The sequence below is a fragment of the Orcinus orca genome, chromosome 5 (genome assembly GCF_937001465.1).
Source record: "Orcinus orca chromosome 5, mOrcOrc1.1, whole genome shotgun sequence".
NCBI classification, from domain to species: Eukaryota; Metazoa; Chordata; class Mammalia; order Artiodactyla; family Delphinidae; genus Orcinus; species Orcinus orca.
In genome coordinates this window covers 5009279-5036959 of record NC_064563.1, presented here as the reverse complement: position 1 = coordinate 5036959, position 27681 = coordinate 5009279, and the positions used below count along the sequence as shown (strand labels likewise).

Below are 27681 nucleotides of genomic sequence, written 5' to 3'. Positions count from 1 at the left end.
GAGCTCATTCAGCACACAGGTCTGTTTGAGCTCTTGGACTGGATGAAGTCACCGAGGAGGTGTAGAGGGAGGAGATGTGGGCAGTGTCCGCAAGGAGCCCGGCGTTCTGAGGTCTGTCGCGAGGAGAGCGGACCTGCGGGGCGGTCTGGGGCTGGCCCTGCCCGGGGCCTGAAAAGCGGGTCTGCTCGGCGCCACCCGACGGTCCTAGGTAACCATCGGAGGGGCCCTGAGGTGTCACTAGACGGGGGAGGGGGCGCAGGGTTGGGTAGGGGAGCGTGGCGGGGTACTCCCGGCCAGAGGCGGGAAATCGGGAGGAGGAAGGGAACCGGGGTGAGCGCGAGCGGGCGGCGGCGGCGGCGGCGGCGGGAAGGAGGGTGAAGAGGAGGAGGGGCGGCGGCGCGGGAGGGGCGGAGTCGCCGCAGCGGCCGGCCGCGGGGCGGGCGGAGGGAGGGGGGTGTGTGCGCGGGTCACATGGTCGCGGCTGCCCTCCCCGTCAGCCGCCCTCGCCGCCGCGGTGCGCTGGCTGCAGGAAGCCGCCGCGCCGCCGCTTTGTTGTTAGGGGCCCCGCGAGGAGCGCCGTTCGCCGCCGCCGCCGCCCTCTCTCCCCGCAGCCCGCTCTCCGGCCGCAGGGCCCGAGTCCGGGCGCCCCGCCCGTCCTGCCCATGAGGGGGCCCAGCGACCACCGCTGCCTCCGGCCCGGGGCGGCGCGGCGCTGAGGCGGCGGCGGCGCTGCCCGCTCTGCGGGATCGGGCGGCTCCGGCCTCCTCCCCGAGAGCACCATGGAGGTGAATGCGGGTAAGAGCCGACTGCGGCGGGTGGGGCGCGGCCGAGGGGCGCTCGGAGCCCGTTGGGCACTGCGAGGGCGGCGGCGGGGCCCCGGGGTGGCCGCCGCGCGCCGGGGACCCGCGTCGGGCTCGGCGCTCGTCGCCCGCCGGCCCGGCCCGCTACCGCCCTGCTGGCCGACCGCAACGCCGCAGCGCGGCCTAACGGCGCCGGCCCGGCCCCCCCTCACATGGCCCGGCCGCGCGAGCCACGTGCGCGCTGTGTTTACGTTCGGCGGCGCGCGGGCGCCGGTTGGCTGGGCGGGCGCGTGACGAGGCATTACATAATGGGTGCTGGGGCGGCGGCGGCGGGCGGGGACACGTGAGGCCGCGCGGCTCCGTGACCCACATTCGCGGGGCCGCAGGGACACGTGGGGGCGGGGGCGCGCGCCGGCCGTGAGCGCCGCAGCCCGTGGAGGCCCCGCCCCCGGAGCCCTCCGGGCTGTGACGTGGCCGCGATCCCCCTCTTCCCCCGCGGGGTTGCTTGCCGCGGAGGGGGCTGCGCGTGCGCGCCCCGGGAACCCGCGGCTCGGCGGCCCCGAGCGGGCGCGGAGGCCGCAGTGTCCTCCGCCGGCGTGCGGAGCCGGGGCCTGGCAGGCGGGCGGGAGAAGCGCGGGGCGTGGGCGCGCTCGGGCAGGAGGAGGGCCCGCGGGGCGGTGTGGGGCTTCCCCGACACGAGACCCTCTGGGGTCGCCCGGCGGACGGGCGGAGGAAGGCCCCGGTTGTAGCGCTGCCTCGTGTTTAGCAAAAAGAAAAAAAGAAAAATATCAGTTTTAACGATCTGCGGGGACGCGACTGACCTTGCACACCTTCTGTGATGAATACGCTCGAGGCGCCAGTCGGGACCGTGAGGGATTCCACCCTTAGCGAAGCCCTTGGCTCATGTGGGCGGTGACCCGGGGTGACTCCTAGGCCTCCTGTACAGCTGGTCCTTGTCAATTCGCTTAATTGCTTTAAACCCATGGGTCACTGGTCTTTCCTGAAACCGGTAACAGATTTTTTTTGTGTGCTGCGTGGCATGTGGGATCTTAGTTCCGGGACCAGGGATTGAACTGGGGCCCCCAGCAGTGCAAGCACCAGTCCTAAACACTGGACCGCCAGGGAAGTCTCAGGATAACAGAATTTGACTCTGTCAATCCCTTTCTTGCTACAGTTCCTGTTGCAACGCCACAGAGCAATACCAGGCTCGCTTCTGCCCTTTTAGCTGCCGCCCCTTCTCCCAACGAAGGATAGCCCTTTACCTAAAGCCAGTGAGGTTGCAGAAACAGCCAGTGATTATTTTTTAAGTTATTATATGTACTAAAACCATCCCTTGATAATAAATTGTTGTGAACGTTCCATGAACATTTAAAAAAAAAAGCCATTTTCCTGTGTTTTAATTACCTGTGGGCCTACTTAAGCTTTGAGGATAGTTTAAAAATTTAAGTAACTCTTACGGAATTAAACTTTTACTTGGTAAGGATTTAGAGTTTATAAACTTCTACCTCGTCTAACCCAGCGTGAATGAAGTCTTCCAGCTTCGTGGTCGGATAAGGTGGGCCGGCTCAAGTGATTAGAAAGTTTTTGTCTGATTTGAGCCTTCCTGGAACATTATCAGTGAACTTAATTTTGATTTTAAAGTGTGGCTACAAATTATAAAATTTCCTTACGATGATTGCTGACCCCCACCCCTCCCCTGTCGCCAGTTCACATCCCTTGGTCAGTGTTGTTTTTTTCCTGATCATCATCCTTGTTGCCCTTTGGGATGTGGCATCCAGAAGTGGAAGTTGTTGGTCGGTTACCAAGTTCCAAGCTGGGGATGCTGCTTGTAAATGAGTTCTCTGGCAGGCTCGGCTTTTGTAGCATATTGCTTTGCTGACTCACAGTAGCCTTGCAGTCAGCTATATTCTTCTCATGTGAACTGATTTGAAGCTAGGTTTCATCCATTGTGCAGATAATTGTTTGAGCTGAACTGTAGGGGCTTGCCATTATCATCCTTAAATTTCCTCTTTTTCCATTTGGCTCCAAGTTCAAGCTGTCGCAAGCTGTCATCCAGTATACTATTTCTGCCATCCCTCTGTCTGAAGGAGTGTTGATAAGCATTCTCTTGAACTTCCTTCACGTTGTTGTAAATGTTGGCTGGGGTGGGGCCAAATTCAGTGCTGTGTGGCAGCCTCCGACCCCTCCCTTTGGGTCGATAACATTTTATTAGTCAATACTTATTCACCCAGTGGCCATTTCATGTAACTGTCCTGTAAATCATGACTCACTGTGTCTCTGCCCTCTCCATGACTAATACAGAGGGGAGACAGTGAAGCTGTAGAAATTGACTCTATACATTTTTGTCACAGATTTTGATTGAGTATACCAAGTTCTTTAAAATAAATAACATATTGTACACACTTCATAACTGTGGCGGCGATGCACATTTGAAAAATTAGGAAAACATTCCCACATAGGCCATCGTTATCTTTACAAATCTGTAGTCTACTCTGTTTGTCACTTGGAAAGGGAAACAGTGAGATAATGGGAAGAATCAGAAGTGAAGAAGGAAGTTGCCTGACTCGTTGTTGGAGTTGAGGGAGTCAGAAGGTGGCCTGGAAATAAGAACCTTCAGAGAAACCACTGGGTCCACGCGACACGTTCAGAATTGAAGGAAAGAAGCGTGGAGAGAGAGGGTTCGTTTTGTTTGAACTGTCCTGATCCAACTCTTCCAGTATAATGACGGTAAAATAATAATCACCAGGATCTGTTGAGCATTTATGTGCCAGGCCCTTTACACGTGTTGCTACTTTGGTGCCTCACATTAATTCTATGAAGGAAGGTGCTGTTGTCACCATTTGAAGATGAGGGTCAAAGTAAACTGAAGTGAGTAACTTACCCAGGCAAGTGGGAGAGCCAGATGCACATAATGCACTTGGGGAGCACAAGCTGTGCTGTAGGTTGAAGCCCACATAACATTTGAAGGCATAGGCAAAGCTTGGTGGTCCTGTCTCCTCAGGGGTCCATGTGGTTTGCCGTGGTACAGGGTCATAGCTGGTGGAAAAGGAAGGGGTCAGTAGAGCTTCCCCATTTCATCATTCCTCTCTTTTAATCTTGTTGCTAGTCAGTAGGGTTTTTTTTCCCCAGACACTAGATTACACTTGCCCCCCTACCCCTTCCCAGGAATTTACATGGAGACAAGAACACTGTTTTACAAAATAAGACCTATTTGTTTTTTGTCACCACGGTTTTTGTTTTCTTAAATAACGTCTTCTGTAGTACATCATTTAATAACTTACATATTCTTTAAGATCCCACTTATTGTCACCTTGCTCATGATCTCTGCCCTCTATAGTGCTCTTGTGCTGTCAGCAGTTCACAGTAGTTTGTATGAAACATTGCTCATGTTGCATTGGAATGCCTGGTTAATAAGGCTGTCTCCCCAGCTGGCCTTTAAAGCCTTTTAGGGAAGGGACCATCTTGTTCTCTGGAGCCCTGACACTGGGATACAATTGGAAGTTTAGTGCTTCATTAGGTCCACTGTATCATCTTGTGAGTAGAAATTACTAAAAACCTACTTTTAAAATGAGAAAACTAAAACTTCTTAAAGGTAAAAACGTTTGGTTCTAAGTCACTAGGCAGAAAAGTACACTCATGAGTTGAACTCAAGCATATTTTCCAGGATGATGGGCAGTGGGGGTGGGTGATGATGGGCAAGCCTAGAATTAGGGTAAGAAAACCCCAATATATGCCAGGACAGTAAGTGCTTCCCAGCAGTACAAAGTTTGATACTGTCTGACATTGACCACTGGGTAAGCCCTAGCCTGGGAACCTGGCCCAGCTCTAGGGTCCTTTTCAACTAAAAATAGAGAAGACTGTGCCTCAGCTAATTTTAGCTTGAGGCATCTAAGAAGTACATTCTGCCTGTTTCTGGAGCTGTTGGGACTTGCTGGTTCAGGGATTTTACCTTTCTTGTGTTACCATTAAAAACTGTCTCTGTAAAAATCACTTATTTTAATAATCCCCTTTTATGGACACCATTTCATTTCAATCTTATCATAACTCTGGCAGATATTGCCATTTTATAGAAGATGACTCAGGTTTAGAGAGATTGAAAGTAACCTGCTTGCCCAGGTCTTCTCAGTAAGAAATAATACTCTGTACTCTGGAATTAGACAGCCTTGACTTTCAACCCTGGCCCTGCCACTTAGTAGCTGTATTAACCTCTCTGAGTTCCTCTTCTGTAGAATGGAAAAATGGAAGTGAATTTTATAGGTTTCTTGTGAGGATGAAATGTGGTGTGAAATTCTGTCATTTTATTCTCGGCATTCTTGGTGTCTTGTATTTTTCACTTCCCCTTCTTCATTGGGTTGAGGAACTGCTAGATGTACTCCTTACCTTCTAGGAAATGAAATTTTAATGTTTTTGGGTTGCTAACTATCAGGTGGGTAGATTGGTGTCTGGTACATGCTGACACAACTAAATCAGAACGTCTTGCTAAGAGAATGTAGCTGCTTCTTGATGGGTCATCTTTGGTTCCATGGTTCTTGGCACAAATGCTTCCTGTAAATGACTGTTGATTCCCTAAAGACAGGAGTTGGATCTTAACTGGATTGATAATAGCCCAGTAATTTTTCTTAGATTTGATTTTGGAGCTTTTGCAAAGGAAGGTGTGTTCTGGGTAATTAGTACCTTCTATTGCCCAGTCAGTGCTTTAATCCGGTTCTTAAGCCATCAGGATAGCTCTGATCTCTAGAAGTTTATTTCTAAGCTGAGGTAGGTAGAAGACCTCATGGGTGTAAATGGCTGACTCAAATGCTGGCCCTGGGCAGGTCTAACTTCCTCACCTTTTATCCTCTTGAGGTGTTAGTGAATTTACTACCTAAAGTGTTCTTTAGAAAAGATAAATAGCTGTGAGAACTTCCTGTGGGAATTTATTGAAGACTAAGGGTAATATTTTTCTTTGTATCCTGTTCCCAGTGGAGGTAAGTGAGAAAAAAGTAGCAGTTTACTACCACCTGGAATTTCTAATGTGACCTTTAGATCTATGAAGTTTTATGAAAACAGAGGGCACAGTGGTTTTACCCAGTAACACGACATCCGATAGCCTTCCAGGTTAAAATCGTTTTTCTCTGGATTCACAGCGTATTAGAGATACTCAGGCAGTTCAGTCGGTGAAAAAGTCAACCTTGGAGACTATGGGCCAGTGTGTGCTTGATCACTAGTTACAGCCATTCTTAAACTTTAATAGGACAAAGAATCGCCTGGAGGACTTGTTCAAAGTGCTCATTCCCGAGGGTGCCTTCTCTAGTTTGGGCTTTGCGATAAGGGTGTCTGCAAGTCCAACGTCAGAAGTAGGTGGAGAAGGCAGTGTGTGGAACTGGGGTTTAGTGCATAGTCATAGAGTCTTTGGGGAACATCGCGACAGAAAGATTCTGGGGGCAACAGCTATGAAAGGTTTTCCATTTCCAGATAAACTACTTTATCCAGAGTTCCAGGTGTTACGTCTGTTCCTGGTTGACCTGTGTTTTAGCCAAGTGCTGGGGGAGCTAAATGATGAACCCATTGTTCTAGGATTGTTCCATGTAAAGGTATAATGAAGGACGCAGAGACAGGACCAGAACCCGATTTCTTCACGGCCAAAACAACTTGATTACTCTAAACTGTGCTGTCGCTCAGGAAGGTTTTTCATTCCTTTTAGTAATAGGTTGGAAAATGAAAAGCTTTAGGTTTGGATCTGCATGTGCTCAGAATGACAAAGCCAGTGAGAACCTGCTCACATTTTAAATCAGTGGGAATTGTTTGGCTTTGAACTTTGTGGAAGCAAGAAGAATAGTAGGAAATAAGGAAGAAAATAAGTTACTTTTTCCTTGTGCAGTAATTTTAACCGTTAACCTGTCTCTAAAGTTAGTGACGTTACTGTTCAGATTTGCAAAAATAGAAAATATGTATTATCGAGTATCTAATTGTCTGATTTCCCCCATCTTTTCCAGGAGGTGTGATTGCCTATATCAGCTCTTCCAGCTCAGCCTCTAGCCCTGCGTCTTGTCACAGTGAGGGCTCCGAGAACAGTTTCCAGTCCTCCTCCGTCCCATCTTCTCCGGCTAGCACTAATGCTGATAACAACGGGAATCCCAAAAATGGCCATCTCTCCAATACTGAAGGCATCCTGAAGGATGATCGGATAGATTGTTCTATGAAAACAAGCAAATCGAGCGCACCTGGGATGACAAAGAGTCACAGTTCAGTGACAAGTGAGTTATTTAGTTTTCTAAAGGTTTGTGCCACCGATTGCAGGTGGGGCTTGTTTTATCAGCTGCTCATTTGGGGGACCATTTTATTTTGGGGTATAATTTTCACTCCCTTCTGGGTAATCATAGTTCAGTAGTTAGGTAAGAAATCAGTGATGATCTGAAAAGTTGCAGCCTAGGGGCTGTCATAATTGGTTCTTGCTGCAGAGCAAGATCTGTGCTTATGTACTCTGTCTGACCATGTTTCCTTCGAGGGTAACCTCTTACCCCATTTCACAGTTATCTCTCTTCTGCACTCCTAGTGCCGAATCTGGTTTCTAGACGGAGTACTTACTCGTGGAAAGGGGTTTGCTTTCATGAAGTTGGAGCTAGGAACATTTAGCGGATTGGGATATCCAAATGAGTCGTGGAAATTAGGATCCCTGAGTGACTGTGGAGGTGATGGGCTGGTACAGGGCAGGATCAGGCAGAGATGGGGCCTGACTGGGACCAGCAGGTGAGTTGAATTGAGTATTTGTACAGCAGCCTGTGGAGACACCCCTTTGCACCTTTTGTTGATTGACACCTTTGGCTAACTTCTTAATTCTTATCCAGCAGGATTGTTTTCTTAGCTCTGGTTGCATGTCTGATGTGAAGTAACTCTAGATTTATAAAATTTCAATGTATGTTTAAAATCATCGGGAAAGGAAAAACTAGCTCTCTGAGATATTTTTGGCAGTGCCATAAACTGTTTAAAAGAAATTCATGATTTCTTTTGATATGTCAACTTGGTGTAAAGATTTTTCTTTTACGTTATAAAAGTAGATTTGTATATTTTTAAAGTACTTACAGGTTGAACAAAATAAAATATTCAGTTGGAAAGAAAACAAACAATTTTAGTTTTTCTTCCAGCATTTCACTTTTGTGTCTGTTTGTGCCTTAGAATTTAGTGGCATGGTTCTACTGTGTAAAGTCTGTGGGGATGTGGCGTCAGGATTCCACTATGGAGTTCATGCTTGTGAAGGCTGTAAGGTAAAGCATGCTTTTGTTTCTTTAAGCTACCGATTCTGGGATTAAAGAAATTGCAGTTAGCATTGCCAGTTTACACAGTTGATAATCTGGGAGGAGGAGAGAAGTCAGCTGTTCCTCTTAAAGTTTTAAGCATTTTATGTAGTGTATAAACATAACTTGTTTTGAAAAATATATTTTAAATTCAGTGAAACTATTTCTTTTTTCTTTAAAATTTTGATATACATAAATTTGCTATCTCACTCAAACTTAAGTATAGTATGAAGTGTTTATTCATTAACGTGTCAGGCACTGTTCTAGGTGGTGGCGGACAGCAGGGAGCAGAGCAGATGAGGCGCTACTGCCTTTCTGGGACTTAGTTTAAACCAGACTTCGAGTAGGTCTCATCAGATACTTTGACATTCTGACAATGTCGGGTGCTAGGAGTTGGGAATAATTCCTAGATGTTTGTAAAAATGTGCTGTCTTCAGAAGTGATGCCAACTAAGTAAAAGAATCTTGAGTATAAATTGAGCCCTTGGGAAAGCTCACTTATAAGTTTAGTTGAATATTCCTGAGTCAGATAATTCCAAGTGAGAAGTCTGTACCTCCTACTTATATCTAGGGAATCTCTCTCTTTTCTAATCTGGCACAGGCCTTTCTCCTGAGTGTCTAAAATTAACATGGCCAAGACACGTGCTCTTGCTGTTCTCTGACTGAAGCAGGAATACAGTTTGGCAGGATGTGGTGGGTGAGCAAAACAGTGAATGTACATGATGAAAGAGAAAATATTTTCTCGGGTGGCTCTGAATGAATTGTGAATTTTGTAGCTCTTAATGGCTCGATCACTTCACAAGGCTACTCAGTATTTTGTTCAGATGTAGCACTTTTCCACTGTTTTAAAATTCTATAAATAGTTATTTTTTTTTTTTTTACAAAAATATGAAATAATGTGGGACAGGCATTAGTCTCACTTTATAGCTAGAGAAACAAAAGGACAAGCACATGAGCCTAGTTGTGTATTCCTGATAAATACCACACATAATTGCTCTTAAAGATGTGTCTAGCTCAGATATTACAGTGTCCAAGTATAGTATTGCAGTAACAAAGTATAAAAATGTTGTATCCCATAATTACTAATATAGATTCATCAAATATGTGGTTAGTTATGATAGTCAAGGGAAGTACAGTTTAAAATAATTTTGGTAATTTTGATTTTGCTGAAAAAGTCAGGGGAACCATTAAGCTGGAGATCTTTGAAGACCACTCACAGAGCATGAACTTAAATCGTGTAATGAAGGCAGTTCTGTGTAGCCATCTAGCTGGGAACTGTCTTTCCTGGATCCTTAGTTGGTCTGTGGCGTGTGGTGTGACACTTACCTGCTGCGGACAAGTAGCCAGGAACATCTGGCACATATAAGTAGGCCTTGCTGGTGTCAGCAGGTAATAATCCGGGAAAGACCGAGTTCTACCAACGTAATGCTTAGTTCTAGTGAGGAAGTTACGGTATGGAACACATTTCTCTGTCAGCTTGTTGAAAATGCCATTCATGTTTCAAGGGTTTTGGAATTTGTATGTGATTAAAGCGTGAGCCAGAGGGCATGCCGGCAGGCAGGGCTGGTAACAGGGTAAAGTGTAGGACGGGGGTTGGGTGGGCAGGGGTGTTCGGCGGTACTGAGATTCTCCAGCGGGAAGCATGGAAGAAGGGCTCTGCTTGGCTAGTAGGCACAGGTGCTTGCTGATGTCGGTAAGAACCCAGTTAAACTCTGTGTGTCAGTATTCTGCTTCCCTCAGCTCTGAGCCAGAGTTTCTTCCTGGTGGCTAGCAGTGTCCTGGCTGGTTAGGTGTGGGAGGACGCTTACAGGGAGTTCATCTGGATGTTTTTAAATGGATGGCTACGTCTTCCTTTGTTCTTAGGGTTTTTTCCGGAGAAGCATTCAGCAAAACATTCAGTACAAGAAGTGCCTGAAGAATGAAAACTGCTCTATAATGAGAATGAATAGGAACAGATGTCAGCAGTGTCGTTTCAAAAAGTGTCTGTCTGTTGGAATGTCGAGAGATGGTACGTCCCCAGTTTAAAGAGTGCTCTCCTTAAAGCGCGTGGAGCTTGGCCCTTATTTCTCAGCATAAACCGGAGCTATAAGCCGATTACCAATGGCCCCCTTGTGCACAGGGTGAAACAGATTTTAGAAAACACATTTTGATGCCTTGTAGGATGCCAAATTCATTCAAGTCAAAATTCTAGCATCATCACCCCAGAAACAGCTTTTGGCTCTCTTCTTTTTTTGTTGCTTGCCTGTGAAAAGACCCATTTTTTCCCTATGCAATTTGAGTACTTTTTCTTTTTCCTAAAAAAAAAAAAAAAAAAGAGATTTACTTTTTCTTGATATAGGAGTCCTTGGCTTTTTTCCCTGATCTCTTAGCAGTCCTGAGGAACCCATTGCTCCCTACGTGAATCAGCTCTATCACTTCTCAGTCCTGATATGACACAGTGCTTTTCGGGCACTGATTCTGAATACTTTGAAAGGAGATGCAAAATTGAAAGAGACATCAGGGTCTGGAGTGGAGGTGGTTGCTCATTTCTGGCATGATCCACTCCCGTGGAAAATAAAGGTTGTGATTTGCAGGACCTTTAGTATTATTTATGGATGACGTCCCTGGAAGATGTGACTCTTCCGTCCGTTGTTCTTGGGAAATCATTTTTGGATAGTCTCATTGTGTTCTAAGTAACATAATAGAGGAGTATGAGGTTTTCAGAGGGATTGGCTTCGTAGAGTTAATTAAGAATTGCTAAGAATGAACCTTGTATTTATGTAGGGAAGGGTCATTTAAGCAGTCCTTTAGATTACTCTAGTATCTTACTGACGCAGAAATATAGTAGAAGTATAGTATGAGGTTCTAGAATGACAGGTTTCAGCAGTTGATGTTTTGTATTTTCAGTTGCTTGAAAATTTTTTTTATAGCACTAGAAATACTTTTATAGCACTAGAAATACTAATCCAAAGTTGGTGGATATTGTGATTTCCCCAGAAAGAGTAAAAATGGCCATCAGTTGTACAGGAGGGAGCAGAGGTAGAGTGTGCACCATGATAAAATTGTTCGTCTGTGGTCATGACAGTGTCAGAGGCTGCAGTTAGATTAGTGAGGCTTTCTTGCTGGGTGGATATTTAATTTTTGTTATCTCTGTATAAATGTTAGGTGGAAAGAAGCTTTTTCCCCTCAGGGATATGAACATTGGAAACAGGACTCATTCTAAGACTAGTCTCTAAGGTAGTGCAGGATGAATGATTTTATTTTTGTTTCATTGATTTTAATTGAAATCCAGCAAGTTTATTTTCCAATAACTACATTTCTATTGACTGTGATTTTTCTTTTCTTTTCTTTTTTTTTTTAAACATTTTCTCTTTTAAGAAGTTGGAAAAGGAGATCCCTTCATAGTTGGGTCTTGAGAATAAGGTTACAGAAATGAACGGACAGAGGTCATTCAGGGAGTGATTGTGCCTGTGGGTTCCATCAGCGTTGGTGGATGTGGGTAGCTGAATCACGTGTGCCTTCTTGAGAACAGAGCCTTCAGCTTTCTTAGTAAGGTGCTGTATAGGAATGCTGGTCTGCTGCAAACTGATTTCCATCAGTTAATTTCAAATTTCTTTCTTAGGCTTTGTTTATAAAATACCCTAGAGATATTCTGAGCTTTATTTTGAGAGAAAAACGAAAAATTGTCTTTCTGCTCCCACTTCCTGTGGTACCAGAAAAACATAACCAGCAAGTTTAGGATAATTTGGGCCAGACACAAATGGATGTTCTTTACTCATATGACCAGAAGCCATAGCTATCAGAGCCAGTTTTGTGTTATTTTGTATAAACGGGTCTTATTTAGAATGTAGATGTTAAATATCTTTTTCTTCAATAGCTGTTCGGTTTGGTCGTATTCCTAAGCGTGAAAAACAGAGGATGCTAATTGAGATGCAGAGTGCCATGAAGACCATGATGAACAGCCAGTTCAGTGGTCATCTACAGAACGACCAATTAGTAGAACATCATGAACAGACAGCTTTACCAGCCCAGGAACAGCTGCGACCCAAGCCCCAGCTGGAGCAAGAAAACATCAAAAGCTCTTCTCCCTCTTCAGATTTTGCAAAGGAAGAAGTGATTGGCATGGTAACCAGAGCGCACAAGGATACCTTTATGTATAATCAGGAGCAGCGAGAAAACTCGGCAGAGACCGTGCAGCCGCAGAGAGAACGGATTCCTAAGAACATGGAGCAATATAATTTGAATCATGACCGTTGTGGCAGTGGGCTTAGCAGCCACTTTCCTTGTAGTGAGAGCCAGCAGCACCTCGGTGGACAGTACAAAGGGAGGAACGTAATGCATTACGCCAATGGGCATGCCATTTGTATTACAAATGGACATTGTGTGAACTTCTCCAATGCTTATACTCAGAGAGTATGTGATAGAGTTTCCATAGATGGATGTTCTCAGAATGAGAACGAGAATAGTTACCTGTGCAACACTGGAGGGAGAATGCATCTGGTATAGTGAAATCACTTCTTTTGCTCACTTTGTATCAAGGAAAGCTTTGAAGGCTTTCTTTTATTCAGAGGACAGGGGCGGGGGTGTCAGAAAACCTGAGATTTACAGAATCAATTTTGCGTAGTACTTTAGGTCAAATATTTTTAATAAACATCATTTGTTGAATGAGCTGATTTCATACAGAGCTAGGTACAGGCGTGTTATTTGATTGGTACTATGATTGGGATTAGGATTTTATGTAAAATATGGTTCATGAAGAATCGGTCCTAATTCTTAGAAATCCTTTTCAAACTTGAAGCGTTCAGGTTAAGCATTGCCTTCCTAGCTTTGGGATTTTCTCAGAGGGCTGATCTTTTAGCTTGCCATGGTCAGTAATTCCTTGATTTAGAAGGAAAGTGTTTTCTTTAACCATTATGATGCAAAAAGGTCTTTGGATATAGAACATGGATGTTTTGTTGTTTGAAAATTTAGGCATAGTTTAATATAATTCGCTGGTTTCTAAGGATTTTCTCCGACTTCATCCCATGGAATGAGTTAATGTCACTCATATCATTTAAGTGTTTTCATCAGATACAATAGTCTGCATGAAAGTACATTGTTTATATTCAGCCCCAATTTCATCTAAAACAGCAGTAGCACGGCACTTCCAGTTTGCACAATGAGATCCTTTGATAGTGCTTGGTATTTTCTACAGCCAGGTAATTAAAATCCTCTTTTTTCATTTCAAGATAGTTGACTCTACCCCAGTCCTAATGTTAGATTTTTTTGGGTCACTTACAAGTATTTGATTCCATGGATCTGGAAGGTAGCCTCATATTTTTTTAGGCTTAGTGGCTCTGTTAAGGAGGGAAAAAACGTGTAAGCATTTAGGTTCTGATCTGTGATATTCTCCATGGTTATAGAATCGTCCCATTACTCGATCTCCTATGGATTTAATGAAAATTTAAAGGCTGATTTTACTAATAGAGTATACAGTGTATGTTTCATAATCTTTGTAGTGTCCTAATACCTTCTTTGGCTTCCTATTTTTTTCCTCTCCAATTCTTATTTAGAAGGTCCATCTTGTATGTCCAGTCATTGTGTCCTAATTGAACAAGTGGAGGCCAGTGGTCACACCAGTGTATATGAAATAAGTGGTCAGTGACCTTTTTTAAAAAAGTGAGGCATCTCACTGTCTTTTCCTGTTTGAAATTACAACAGTGTAATTGTGCCTATTTAGAAAAAGGTGAGTTTTGAAATACTAAGTGTGGGGTTGGACTCTAGGCCTGTGACTTCTAGCTGTATTTGGATAAATCACTAAACCTCATAAAGTCCCATTTCCTTATCTAAGAAATGGTAGTTATAATGTCTGCCATGACTACATAGTAGGGTTGAGAATCAAGTGAATGAATACGTATGAATTTGATTGAAAACCATAAAACCCAGTGCAAGATGGCAGCAATATTACAAAATAATCTCTCAAACCTCTGCAACAGGTTTTGAACTAGCTTGTGATAGATATACTTTTTGCTTAGGCTACCTCTTTTATGATAAGTTAACTGCTGTTTAAGTTAGGTTGCTCTGAGGCTCTCTGTCACAAGGCAAGTAGCAAATGGAGAGAGTGCTAATATTAGTAGATTTTACTGGTGTCAGAGGGTATATTCATGGGGTTTCCATTGATTGATATGCTACCTTTGAAATTTCTTTACCACCTCTCACAATTCAGTAGTTCTTCTGTTTTATGCGTATTAGGTTTGTCCAATGAATAAGTCTCCGTATGTGGATCCTCATAAATCGGGGCATGAAATCTGGGAAGAATTTTCGATGAGCTTCACCCCAGCAGTGAAGGAAGTGGTGGAGTTTGCAAAGCGTATTCCCGGCTTCAGAGATCTCTCTCAACATGACCAGGTCAACCTTTTAAAGGCTGGGACTTTCGAGGTAGGTTTTATTTATCCTGAATATTGATACAGGGCAAGGTAGTATTTTATTTTATTTTATTATTATTTTTTTTAAACGAATTTATTTATTTTGGCTGTGTTGGGTCTTGGTTGCTATACGTGGGCTTTCTCTAGTTGCAGTGAGCAGGCTTCTCATTGCGGTGGCTTCTCTTGTGGAGCACAGGCTCTAGGTGCGCGGGCTTCAGTTGTTGTGGCACGCGGGCTTCAGTAGTTGTGGCACGCGGGCTCTAGAGCGCAGGCTCAATAGTTGTGGCGCACGGGCTTAGTTGCCCCGTGGCATGCGGGGTCTTCCCGGACCAGGGCTCGAACCCTTGTCCCCTGCATTGGCAGGCAGGTTCTTAACCACTGTGCCACAGGGAAGTCGAAGGTAGTATTTTACTTTGATCCTTTTCTCAACAACTGTTTATAGTCCAGAGGCTGAAAATATCAACAAAAGAATGACCATCTCAGGATCTTGGGAAAAGACAAGGTAAAGGCCGAGTTACTTAGGACTTTAAATACAAATGGACTGTATTTGCAGCACATGAACTCCAAGTTCTAGAATCGCTTTCAGGTGTGGACTTGGTGGGTTCCCCGAGTTAGACACCTCCTGATAGCCTAACCCAGCGTTTACTATGTTCAGTACTGGACACGAAGGGTAAATAGATGGTGGTTTTTGTCTCCTAGGAGGTGGTAGGATATTTGGGAGTTGTTTCAGACATCTCTTATGTACCACTGTGGATCTTCATGGCCTCGCCTCACTCCAGGATCCTTGGCTACTTTTGCTACTCCACTTTCTCTGCTGTGGTGCCTTCTGCCTGGGCCTGGGGCAGCCCGTGTTGCCAATTTGAGTAGGATGCAGACAGAGCCTCTCGCTGTGCTTGCTTAGGGACCTCTCACCTGTCTGCCCCGGGGCTTCCCTGCTGCTGCTGAGGTGGGAGAAGTCTCAGCACTTGCTCAGCACTCACGTAGGCATTATCCTGAAAGGCAGGGGGTGGGTGGGACATTGACGCCGGTGGGCCCAGTCTTTGATCAGCAGGGAAAGGGAGCTGGGGGAAGATCTTCACTTCCCCGGAGGGTCCCACGGGATCGGGCTCTCAGTTGTTCTTGATGTCAGGTGGTGTCCAGCTTAGCAGTATGTCCTCTGATACTGACTCTCTTTCCTTTCCATCTCATTTCCTTTTTCTTAACTCCTGTTGTTTTCACATGTGCCAGTGCACATCCCATATAAACCCTTGCCTTCGGTTCTATTCTTTGGGGCACCTGAGCTAGAACAGAGAAGATGTTTTTGTAAATAAAATAGCTGTGATAGAATTCCAAAGAAACACCTATAGGTTAGGGTTTTCAGTTCAAAGGAAAATATTAGACTTAAGGTTTAAAGTCAGAAGGGATGTCAGAGATCAAGTTCAATTCACCCAGTTTTGAGGTTAGATAACTACGGCCCAGAGAGGTGCAGAACTTTTCTTTCCTGGGTTACCAGTAAATTCGTAACACAGTCAGGACTAGAACACAAATCTCTCGCTCCAGGACTTGTGTTCTTTTCACCTTGTGATTTGTCTGAGGATTGCTGTGTTGTAGCGCTAGCACCATCTTAGAAGGCTCACTCTCTTTTGGGTTGTCTTGGGTAAAACAAGTCTTTGCTTGGGAGCATTGCAAAGGGCAGGTGTTTGTTCAGTGTTCCTCTGGTTATGAGAGGAATATGTGACCTAGATGTTACCGTTTACTATAGTGGAGGGAGTGCTGCAGGTTAGCAGTTGTTGACTGGTTTGGTCTGCAGGTTAGCAGTTGTTGACTGGTTTGGTCTGGATTTCCATTATACCTTGATGTCTGGAGCACCTGCTACCATAGTTTTCTTTGTGTATTGTCTCTTTGGGTTATGCTTTCTTAAAATAGACTATGATTAGAGTTCGTCTGCTGCATTTGCCTTGGTTGCATTTGGTGTTTGTGTGTTTCCAAGTGTTGTTGCATTGAAATACTGCTCTTTTTACTTAGGGCTTAGAGACCATATGATACACTTGGTAGCTTAAAGAGTTTGCTAAATGCCTTTGGCCAAGGCCCAGTTTCAAATTTCTTGGCATTATTGCCTGCTTTAATTTCGGGTTTTGGGCTTTTTTTTGCCTGCTTTAATTTTGAATTTACATTTCAGAATCTTTATTAAATAGTTTCAGAGTATCACAGGACTTGAGTATTTTGCCCCTGGTGGCTGGAATTTTTTTGATGCTCTTCCTAGAGTATTTATCGCTTTGGTGGAGATTTTGTCTTAAGCAAATGGTTCTGGGTAAAAATAAACTCACTTTTTCTTCTACAACTCTTCTTTTATGTGTAGGATGTCTCTTAACTGACTTGAATACTGAGTTATTTTTTAGTATTACTATTGAACTTCTCCAGATACATTTAAGTCTTTTTCTTTTTCCAGGTTTTAATGGTACGGTTTGCATCATTATTTGACGCAAAGGAACGTACTGTCACCTTTTTAAGTGGAAAGAAGTATAGTGTGGATGATTTACACTCAATGGGAGCAGGGGATCTGCTAAACTCTATGTTTGAATTTAGTGAGAAGCTAAATGCCCTCCAACTCAGTGATGAAGAGATGAGTCTGTTTACAGCAGTTGTCCTGGTTTCTGCAGGTAAGGAAGCTGCTCGACAGTTGTGTGACACCTGGAATATAGTGACCAAGTGGGGAGAAGGTGGCAGTCGGCTAGGTTCTGGCAAGCTATGAAGAGGGGAGAAGGCCTTAGGAAATATGCTAAACTATGAATCTGTTATTTTTGCATAATTAAATTTTTTTTTTTTAATCATGGCAGTAAAAGTCACAAGTGCTGTATAGGGATAAAAGGATGTTTAGATCTGGGCCTCACATATACCACTCTTAGTCTTTAGCTTTTGTTCATAATTTTTTATGAGTCTAAAGTGTTATTTCATGGATTTAGTTTTTGGAACATTGTGTATTTCTAGGTAGATGGTTATAATATGAATCTAAGTTTTGGTTAAAATATTATGTGGGTTACTTGAAAATGTTACAAGTATCAAGATGTATTACTGTGTTTTGTTACAAAAATCAGAGAATTATGAGTTGTAGGCTCTCACCCAGCTTTGCTACTGAACTTTCTGTGTGACTTGGTAAGTAATTTTCTCTCTTTGAGTCTCGGTTTCCTTATCCTGTGAAAGGAAGGGATTGTACCATGGGAGCCTCCAAGATTGTTGAATCCTATCATTTAATGTTTATTTATATGAGTCATTGATGGTGTTTCCCAATTTCCCTGCCACCTTGCATTGTATTGCAGTTATTTCTGACCAAAGTATTTCAACTCAGACGGTACTTAGTAAGGCAGAGATTATTCCCCATAGCAAATTGGAAATTGAGCCGGTGACTTTCTTGGGGACATGTAAGAAAGTGCCAGGCATTTTTAGGTATCGCTAACTTTATTTTAAACCATTTGTTGAGAATTAGACAGTTTTTTTTTTTTTTTTTTTTGGTACGCGGGCCTCTCACTGCTGTGGCCTCTCCCGCTGCGGAGCACAGGCTCCGGACGCGCAGGCCTAGAGGCCATGGCTCACGGGCCCAGCCGCTCTGCCGCGGCATATGGGATCCTCCTGGACCAGGGCACGAACCCGTGTCCCCTGCATCGGCAGGCGGACCCTCAACCACTGTGCCACCAGGGAAGCCCTAGGCAGTATTTTGATATTACTTGCTTTAAGTTTCCCATTTGCTTCCTACTGTGTAAAAGACCTTGTGCTGAACACTGTGAGGGTTGTAAAGTATAAGTTGTGGCCCCTGGTTATGTGGCTGGACTGTAAGTCAGTAACTCTTACGTCAGCGATCCTTAAGGAGAGGAAGCTCTTTGTATATCTTAAAGGGCCTGTTGCACGTCAGTGGTATAAAAAACTTACGCCATTTGCAGGCATTATTTGGCTACCTTTTCTGATCAGCTCTACCTGGGTAGCTAAAAATGCACTTATGGGAGTAGTTTGGATGGACTGTGTCAGTGAGGGATGCCTGGTTTCTTAGTAACCTTGTAATGCTTCTTGCACTTACCTACCATTTCACAGTCTCTTCATGAGTAATTAGTAATGGTTTGAGTTGTCATCAGATTACTAAATCTTTAATTGTGAAATAAAGGTAATCCATACTCGGTAACTTCTTTATCTGATGAATATGCCTTAAGTGCCAGGTGCTCGGGGGAGACAGAACAAGCATTAAGACACCGGCTTTGTGTTCCATTTGGAGAGACGGAACCAACACAGAAAGCTTTGTGTTACTAAACTGCTTGGTTCCGACTGAGGTAGGTAGGAGTTCAGGAAGGAAGATGAAGTCATCTGAGAAGGCTTTGTGGGGAGGATGGGGTATTAGGTTTTCCCAGCCAGAGGCGAGGGGTGGCATGGGGCGGGGCCAAAGCCTGGGGTGCTCGTCGAGGAGGAGGGGGCAGAAGGCTCGGGGTGAGGGGAGCACCAGGTTATAGAGTGACAGCTGGCCAGCTGAACAGAAGAGCTTCACCTGGAATACGGGGCAGTGGGAAGTCAGTGTAACTTCCTAAGTAGGGGAATGGTCTGGCATGAACAAAGCCACGCTTTAACCTTACTTCTGCGTTTCTGTCCTGGGTGGATTAGACAGGTGAGTCATCAGAGCTGGAGAGTCAGGTCGAGAGGCTGTTGAAATAACTCCAGGAATGAGGCAGTGGAGTGAACTCTCCTGAAATAGGTTGTGGCAGAGGAGGGGGGAAGGAGGGACTGTGTCCCCGAGGTAGTTCAGGGGAAGAAAAGAAGGCCAAGGGGTAAAGGGGAGCTCTCTGCCGGCACCGTGCTACTTCAGTTGTGTTTTCCACCAGGAACGTGATTTTTATGTTTCAAATTTTAATTTCGAAAAAGCCTTCTTTTGTTATCTGATCCTAAGAATAATATGGGTTCTTTGAGAAATTAGAAAACATTAAGATGAAAATAAAGATGATAATATCACTACCAAGAAAGACCACTGTTAGCATTAGGGGTCTGCCTCTCTCCATTCACCCATCCATCCATTTGTCCATTTGCCTGCTTATTGATAGATGGTACCAAAGGGGAGAAACTGACTGTAAAAGATGGTAAGGCATTCTTGTTTGTGTTGTGTTTATATATGAAGATACACAGGCAACACAGTATGCATGCATTTTAAAATGTCGAATTTAAAGCTCTGTCACTTAAAAAGAACTATTGTTGTCTTTAAAGCAGGAAAATAAAATTCCATAACTATAGAAGGGTATAAAATGGAAAGCCTTCCTTCTTCTATTCCTAGCCTGTCCTTCAGAGAACTAGATTTCTAACCATCTTTCTTTTTAGTTGTTCTGATGGTTGCTGACCCAACTCTAAATACTATGCTTGTACCTCTTTTTATTTAGCAGATGTAACTGATAAATAAACGTTCCTTCTTGGGGCTTTCCCTGGTGGCGCAGTGGTTAAGAATCCGCCTGCCAATGCAGGGGGCACAGGTTTGAGCCCTGGGCCGGGAAGATCCCACATGCTGCGGAGCAGCTAAGCCCGTGCGCCACAACTACTGAGCCTGCGCTCTAGAGCCCGTGAGCCACAACTACTGAGCCCACGTGCCACAGCTACTGAGCCTGCGCTCTGCTCTAGGGCCCCTGTGCCACAACTATTGAAGCCTATGTGCCTAGAGCCCGTGCTCCACAACAAGAGAAGCCACCGCAATGGGAAGCCCATGCACCGCAACGCAGAGTAGTCCCCGCTCGCCGCAACTAGAGAAAGCCCGCACGCAGCAAAGACCCAATGCAGCCAAAAATAAATTAAAAAAAAAAAGTTCCCTCTCACTTTTCCCCCTCAATTTTTATGTTTTATTTCTTGTGCTACTTTATTGGTTTTATTTATAAATTTAACATGCTCACAGTCTTTGCTCACTCACTCTTTCATAACCTCTCAGATAGTTTAGATAGAATATTCTCACCATGCAGGGACACAGGGCCCTCCTTTCTCCACATCCTGGCTTCTTCTGCGCTAACATTTCTTCTGCGTTGTCAAGAATGAAAATATTTACGTTCTGTTCTATAAATGTGGCTATTTCCCATGCTTTATTTATCAGTTGATTCTAAACATTGAACAGTCAAACATCAGCATTCGTAGTAGTGTGATCACGTGACTAGTGCTCTTAGTGTTCACACGGTGGGACTGAAAGGGTAACAGGCAACATAGACTCTCCCCTAAGCCTGCCCTTCCTGAAGGGCATGTTCCGGGGTCAGATAACAAATGGGTTATTTATTTATGTTCTCTGTTAACTGTTTAGAATTAAGCAACATTGTAGTTTGCTTTATATTCAAAATAGCTTTTGTTTTTCTTGGAATCTACACTTGCCTTCTGGTTCTTGTTCTCTTCTGGTGGTGGTTGTCGGAAGAAATGCTAGTTAATGATCTCATTATATAATTTTGTATTCACAGCAGACCTTGGATGTGAGCTAGGACATGTTATCCTCAGTTACGACAGGCAAGGAATTTGAGGAACGGCGGCTTGAATAATTTGCCCAAGGTCACGTTTTTCATAATGGGCTGATCAGGCATTTGAACTCCTGTTAGTCTAGCTTCAGGAGCCTTCCCACTCTGCCGCTTGTTAACAGAATAGCTGTAGCTGCTAAGGGAGAGAGCAGTCTCAAGCATGGTATTTATTTGCCTGTGAGATTGGAAGACTTTTGATACCATGGAGAGAAGAGGAATTACACCTGGAAGGTAAACTCTTTTTCAGGTTGTGTGTAATGGCCGCAGTCACTTCCAGTTGAAGATGAGAGACTGGCCTGTGGGTGTGAGACCAGAGCTCTCCTGGATGTAGGTTTCAGTTGTCCTCATGGAGGCTTCGTTGAAGGAACTTAACTTGCATCGTGTAGGAAGTGAATATGCATCAGGAGCACAGTTGGTGAGGAGGACAAGCTTGGGAGCTAATTAAGGAAGTAGAAAGCCGTATCATGAATTAAATTCTGCAGGTGGTAGTATAGCACTTAGGGCATCCTTTGGAAGGTGAATTTCCATTTCAGTCTGTGCCTTCTAGTGTTGCAGTTTCTAGAGGATCGTTGTTTTATGATCCAGCTAGATTTGTAGTTAGGTCCTCTGGCCTTCAAATCATGGAAGCATGGTTTTAGAAAAATTTAATATGATTAACATTTTTAGGTACAGTATAGGCATCTGTTTCCCCGAAGGGGGTTGACTACATAAGCATAGGTCACTGAAACACAACATATTCACTGGAGGACCAACCACGTATAATACTAACTCAAATGTCCTCTCCCACTTCCTGTCTGTTTCTTTCTTTGCCATCTAGATTATATTGTTTGTGGGGATCACCGTCATTTTTTCCCAGTTGTTGTAAATTACTGATGATACAATGTAAACTTTCTTCGGCCCAAATATGAGCTCTCTAAAGGAAGGAATTTTGGTTTGTTTGTTATGTTCACTGCTAATTCCCTAGCACCCATCACAGAATAAGTGTTTGGTGAATGAATTAGTAAATTGCAAGGCTGTTAAAGAAAACAATTACTTGAACATTAAAGGCAAGGAGAGTCTTGGAAGCATGATTGAAAGCTTTAAGTAGGTTTGCAGAGATGACCCTTATGATTGTATGGGCAGAGATCTTTTGTCCATCTCACAATTTTGTGTGATAAATCATGACTCCCTCCGCCCCCCCAGCCCGGAGTCAACATTCAATTTGTCTCTTTTCCTGTAAGAATTAGCACACAGTTGTAGTCATAATCCAAATTTTATTAAATGTAATATAAAACTATTTTCATCATTTTTTCCTGCATTTAAGTTAGTCAGACTTTCCCCCTCTTTACTATTAAATTTTAATCCTTGTTCTGAGTGTTTGCATTGCAAGTAACGTTTTTCAGCTATCAGTTATAATGTAAGACCTCCTTGATTTCCTTGTAAAAAAAATGAAAAAAGGGTGTAAATGGCCAGAGAATTTTGCTTCTTTGGAGAAGTCCTTTTCTTGTTAATTACAGCCCCCTATACTTGGAGCCATTGAATATTTCTTGTGCACTACGGTGTCCTATTGTAAAGGGAAGAAATGACCCACGCTGATGAAAAAAGTCCATGGCCAACAACATAAGTTCGGCTCATTTAAGGATACTTTCCTTTATTGCTGGTTTATGCTAAATCACTAATTTATTAACATTTTTGTATGATGAGTTTAATAAACACAGTATGCTAAGTAAAAGTGAATGCAAGTTAATATAACTAGGTAATAAATTTGCATACTATGTTAGTTATCTACTACTGCATAACAAATTACCCGAAAACTCAGTGGCTTAAAAATGCATACGTTTCTTATCTCTGAGGGTTAGGATATGGGTGCTTCTGGCTCAGGGTTTCTTAGGAGGTTGCAGTCGAGCTGTGGGCAGGCTGTGGTCTCACATGAAGGCTCCACTAGGGCAGGATCCGCTTCCAGGCTTATTCACGTGGTGGTTGGCAGGAGTCATTCCCTGCAGTCGTTAGACTGAGCACCTCAGTTCCTGGCTGGCTGGCGGCTGGGGACCACCCTCAATTCCCTCGCACTCAGGCCACTTCATAGGGCATTTCACATGGCGTCCGGCTTTCCTCAGGGCAAGCGAGTGAGAGCTTGCCTAAGGTGGAAGCCACCGCTTTTTCTACAGTGTTTCATTCCTTAGTAGTGAGTGAGTCTGGCCCACCCAAGGGAAGAGGGATCCACTCGTGGGTCCCAGGTGCCTGCCACCTACGGTGACGTGCCAGTGTGGTATGTTCCACATGAGATGAAAATACACTGCTAAACCACATGACCCATTTGGTTTTGCCAATCAGAAGCAGTTGAAATTAGATAGCATCTAATTTTAAAAATCAGAACTTCTAGATTTTTGTGAGTAGATACCTAATCACTATAAAGAACTTTGATTTATCAAATGAACTATGTGATATATATTTTTATAATAAATAGCTACAAAAATTTGCCATTGGGATTTAAAAAACTCTGTCAGTTATCTTTTGCCTCTGTTCCAATGTGTAAAACCTTGTTTTGAATTCATTGATGAGACCGACAGCACGGATTATATTTGTATTTAATGTTAATAACATGTCCTCTCCTCCATCTCGCTCTCTTCCTCACTCTCCCTCAGATCGATCCGGGATAGAAAACGTCAACTCTGTGGAGGCTTTGCAGGAAACGCTCATCCGCGCCCTAAGGACCTTAATAATGAAAAACCATCCAAACGAGGCCTCTATTTTTACAAAACTTCTTCTAAAGTTGCCAGATCTTCGATCTTTAAACAACATGCACTCCGAGGAGCTCTTGGCCTTTAAAGTTCACCCCTAAGGCCTTGGTTTATTTAAACATGGACTGTTTCATGCTGACTGTATATTTTGTGCGGAAATGCTTATTTACGTGTGTACCATACGTGGAGGTAGGAGAGACCTCTAAGACAACGTGAGACTGCAGGCCGCCTCTGTAACCAGGCAGCAGCTGTTTGAGATTTCTTCAGCCATGCTTAGACATTGACCGCAGTTCCCCGGTAGACCAGTCAGCGGTGTTGCACTTAAACTGGAGAAGTTACACTGAATTATAGTCACACTGAATGTTAGACTTTTTCATCTGCCAAAACCAAAAACCATTTTGATCTCCCTGTGGTACAAATATAATGCACAATCACAAGTATATGAGGACTTAAAAATTAATCCTTTGTGGTGGAAGTTCTCTTGTAAGATGGAAACTTGATTTCACCCCAAGACTGTTTGATCTGGTGTTTGGAGACTTTGCAAGTTAGGAAACCTCCTTGTCTGTGCTCCATTCTGCCACCGTGAAAGTGCGTGGTCCTGGACAGGCTCGCTGGTTGTGGAAAATGAGACTTGATCGTGTTCCCAATGCCCCGCCTCACAGAGATGCTGACGAATGTCTAGAAAGCATATTTACCTCCTGGGAGATAGGCACTATGTAAATACGGTAAAAGTTTTGTTATTATAATTATTCATAATAATACTCTTTTTATTTCTATGCATTTCTGAGAAATCATTTCACAGTCCACACCGATCTATTATTCAGGGTTCCTGCGTATGTGTGGGTTATCCTTCTGGCACACACATATTCAAAGTTTATGGGTACATTAAATACATAGTATGTGTACATAATATCTATGTGAATATAGTTATATATAAATATATTTCTTCACAATATTTTAAACTGTGAAGAACTTTATCATACAATAAACTTAAAGCAAGAGGTGTCAAAAGACCCAAATTAGGTGCATTTTACCTGTTGATGACATAACCATTGCTTTAAATCTTTAGATAGTAGAGTAATGAATTTATGCTCTATTTTTGTTTATCTAAGCAACACTTAATGTACAAGTGCAACAGGCAGTTGGGTCCAGATTTCAAAAAACATGTATTTCAGAGTTCATCTTTGGCAAAATCTTTGGTTCAGGTACTAGTTGTTTAGAAGTTCATTCAGATTCTTACTTTGTGCTAAGAAAGTTGCATTGCTGCCCCTTACACACATGCTGTAGCTTGATGACAAATATTTGGAGTCTTTCTGGAGAACCAACCAATGTTTAAGAAAACTGTTCAGTATGTTGATGTGTGCCTGTGTGTGTGAGTGTGGGTGTGCAAGTGTGTTCTGAATCCACTTGGGGTTTTTTTTCCCCTAAATAACACTACAGGGATTTTGTCAAATTAGATTTAATGTATAATTTGAAAAATCGTTTAGTGTGTGACCTGCAGGCTTAGAAATGGCATAGTCAGAGACATTTCATCCGCATTTCTGATACTGGGCTTTATTAAATAGATAAGATCAGCCTCTTTATGGCAGTTGGAGAAAATTGCCAAAAGTTGAGGATTTTATGTATGTTTTTCTGTTGCCCTGGAAGATAGCAATTAATTGGGTTTTGGGGTAAAATTGCCTTCTATATAATTTTTGGATGGTATAAAATTACAAAAACGAAAAGATCCCATTTTACTATACTCAGCCTGTTACTTTAATGACATGTGAGCAGAATGCCTTATTTTGTAATAACCTTGTTTAACTTGTTGCTACTGGGACTTGAATTTCTGTGGCACTAGTTAAGTTAAAACAGAGTTAAACCCTCTCATTATTAAAGAGGAAAGGTGATGGTGATGTCTGTAATACAATATAAACCATAATCGTGATTTACCTTAAATAGGTATGACTTTTATGGGATATATAGTGTAGTTTTTGTGAACTCTTCACATGATACCATTATCTTTTTATAATTTTTTTTTCTAAGATAAATGCACAGTTTTCTTATATGGGGAATAGAAACAGCTTTTTTGAAGTAATACTGAAAACCTCAAGGATCATGTTGTTTCTTAATTTTTGCCTTTTGCATAAGCCTCTTTATAACATATATCTTTAAAACAGTTACTAAGTCTTTAGGAATGTGTAACCAGAACTATGTTAGTATTGCTTATAAAACTTTAGTTAGGTTCAATATATACATGTATACATCTATATATAGGTATAGAGATTTGCATTTTGTCTTGTAAAATTTTATTTGAACAAATTCTTCCTCTAGGTAATGGGAAACAAAATTAATAGTTCATATGCCACTTGTAGCATTTCTGTATTTGAAAATAGCCCAAGATGGAAACTTCTAATTCTAGAATTAAACCAGCAGCCTATTACAAGCACATTCTTTGATTGAGTCATTGGTTATAAACCTACTAAATGCGGAGAAGACGACCAGTTTAGGGAACTTCTGAGTTGGTGGGACACTGTTGATTAATGAACAATGTACTGTATGAATTAAGTGACGCTTTAACTCTGATTTTACATTTTAAAGTTAACATATGGGCATTATGTCAGCAAACTTAAGGGCATTATGTCAGCGAGCTAAAACATTTTTTCCTGTGCTTTTAATGTATCTCTTTACATGATCTGAGAGAGGGTTCAAGCCTTTAGGGAGAAATAGCTGAGGAAAAGGGGGGGAACATCGTCTTGGGATGAAGCTTTTCCTTATGGCGATGGTTTAATTACAGATTCAGAAATTAGAAGGAAATTTCAGTGGATTAAGTGTATAGCTTTCGTAACTACATTTCAAGAAATTACCATTGTAACTTGATAAGATATGATTTATTTTATGTAAACATCATTGCAAAGCAAGGTGTAGAAGCTCAGCTAGATTTATTACTGTGCACGAGAGTAAGTACCTATCTCAGTTATCCTTTTCCAATATAAAGTTTGCTGAATGTACAAGAAGAGTTTATCACTTAGGATATAGAATTTTTTAGGGGCTGGGGGGGAGGGGCTCTGTCAGGAAATTACCTAGAAACAAAGATTGTCTTGATTTGATCTGAAACATAAAACTTGAAGCTATTCTTGAACTAACATGGAAAAATAAAATGGCTATTGTTTTAAAAAAATGATAGAACTATATTGTTGACAAGATAGGAATTATGTTTATTTTCTACAAACTGTTACCGATGAACACATGGATAATATCTTCCTCTTTCTGAAAAGTGATCTGTACATGGGGGGAGGGAATAATAAATATTATTTCTAACCAGCTGTGGTTTTTGGTATCTTTCTATCCTGACTTTTTGGTAAGACCATCTATAATTTAACTTACTACTTTCCCTGGAGCAGAGCAGGGTCTCCTACGCATTGCACAGATCTCTGATTCAGTGGGGGGAGGGGCCATGTCCGTATGCAGGGCTGTTTTAAAAAGAAGACTGTTGTAGAGTTTGTTGAGAGATTCCAGCAAGGATCGTTTTTCTGTAATGCCAGCTGAATGGTGGTTTGCCGTATTTGATAAGGTGGTCTTTCTGGGAAGGAGATGGTGAGAGAGGAAGGGGTAGGGAACCTGATGTAGCTGAGACTCAGCCTTGGCCGTGAATGGGATAAGGAGCCTCAGCAGGACCACGACCTCCTTTTCCCTTTCCCAGTGGTTGCAGCCAGGGGGGCAAAGTTAAGGTGGTTACTTAACTCAGCACTCCCTGCGGTTGTTTCCAAGACCAGTAACATCCACTACTTTTCTGTGAATATTAATCGATGTTAGGTGGGACAAATGGGCTTCTTGATTAAACAAATGTGGCAATACTGGGTTAACCAAGGTTACTGAGGTCTTTGTGGCATTCCTGTGCTCTCATGAGCAAATGTGCGTCGTGACTCCTAAGGAAGGATTTAGTGGGTTGTAGTTTTTCCCAAAGTTTCTCCACCAAATAACCCCTCCCCCCCTTCTTTTTTTTTTCTGTGCTGAGCTCCTCTGAGGGCTCCTTGGAAA

At 43.1% G+C, this 27681-nt stretch overlaps 1 protein-coding gene across 3 annotated transcripts; it reads left to right on the top strand.

Annotated features, from left to right (window-relative positions):
* On the top strand, positions 1–26964 carry NR1D2 (nuclear receptor subfamily 1 group D member 2). 3 transcript variants are annotated; one of them, XM_049710119.1, is made up of 8 exons: positions 1–19; positions 6776–7036; positions 7956–8044; positions 9937–10081; positions 11930–12177; positions 14284–14469; positions 16885–17095; positions 23566–26964. In XM_049710119.1, exons 2-8 carry the CDS (start codon positions 6979–6981, stop codon positions 23760–23762), a joined length of 1134 nt encoding a protein of 377 aa, XP_049566076.1. In that variant the 5' UTR covers positions 1–19; positions 6776–6978; the 3' UTR covers positions 23763–26964. The 3 variants fall into 3 exon arrangements, with proteins under 3 accessions (XP_049566076.1, XP_033287859.1, XP_004271957.1); XM_033431968.2 differs by lacking the exon at positions 1–19 and adding an exon at positions 85–208 and having other exon boundaries at positions 11930–12552; XM_004271909.3 differs by lacking the exon at positions 1–19 and adding an exon at positions 486–795 and having other exon boundaries at positions 11930–12552.
* Positions 26965–27681: the final 717 nt, after the last annotated feature.

What these genes read in the sequence shown, in the direction of transcription:
- NR1D2 (XM_004271909.3), top strand. An exon ending in GAGTCACAGTTCAGTGACAA is followed by an intron (nt 7,037 to 7,955) that starts GTGAGTTATTTA and finishes TTTGTGCCTTAG; the next exon opens with AATTTAGTGGCATGGTTCTA. An exon ending in ATGCTTGTGAAGGCTGTAAG is followed by an intron (nt 8,045 to 9,936) that starts GTAAAGCATGCT and finishes CTTTGTTCTTAG; the next exon opens with GGTTTTTTCCGGAGAAGCAT.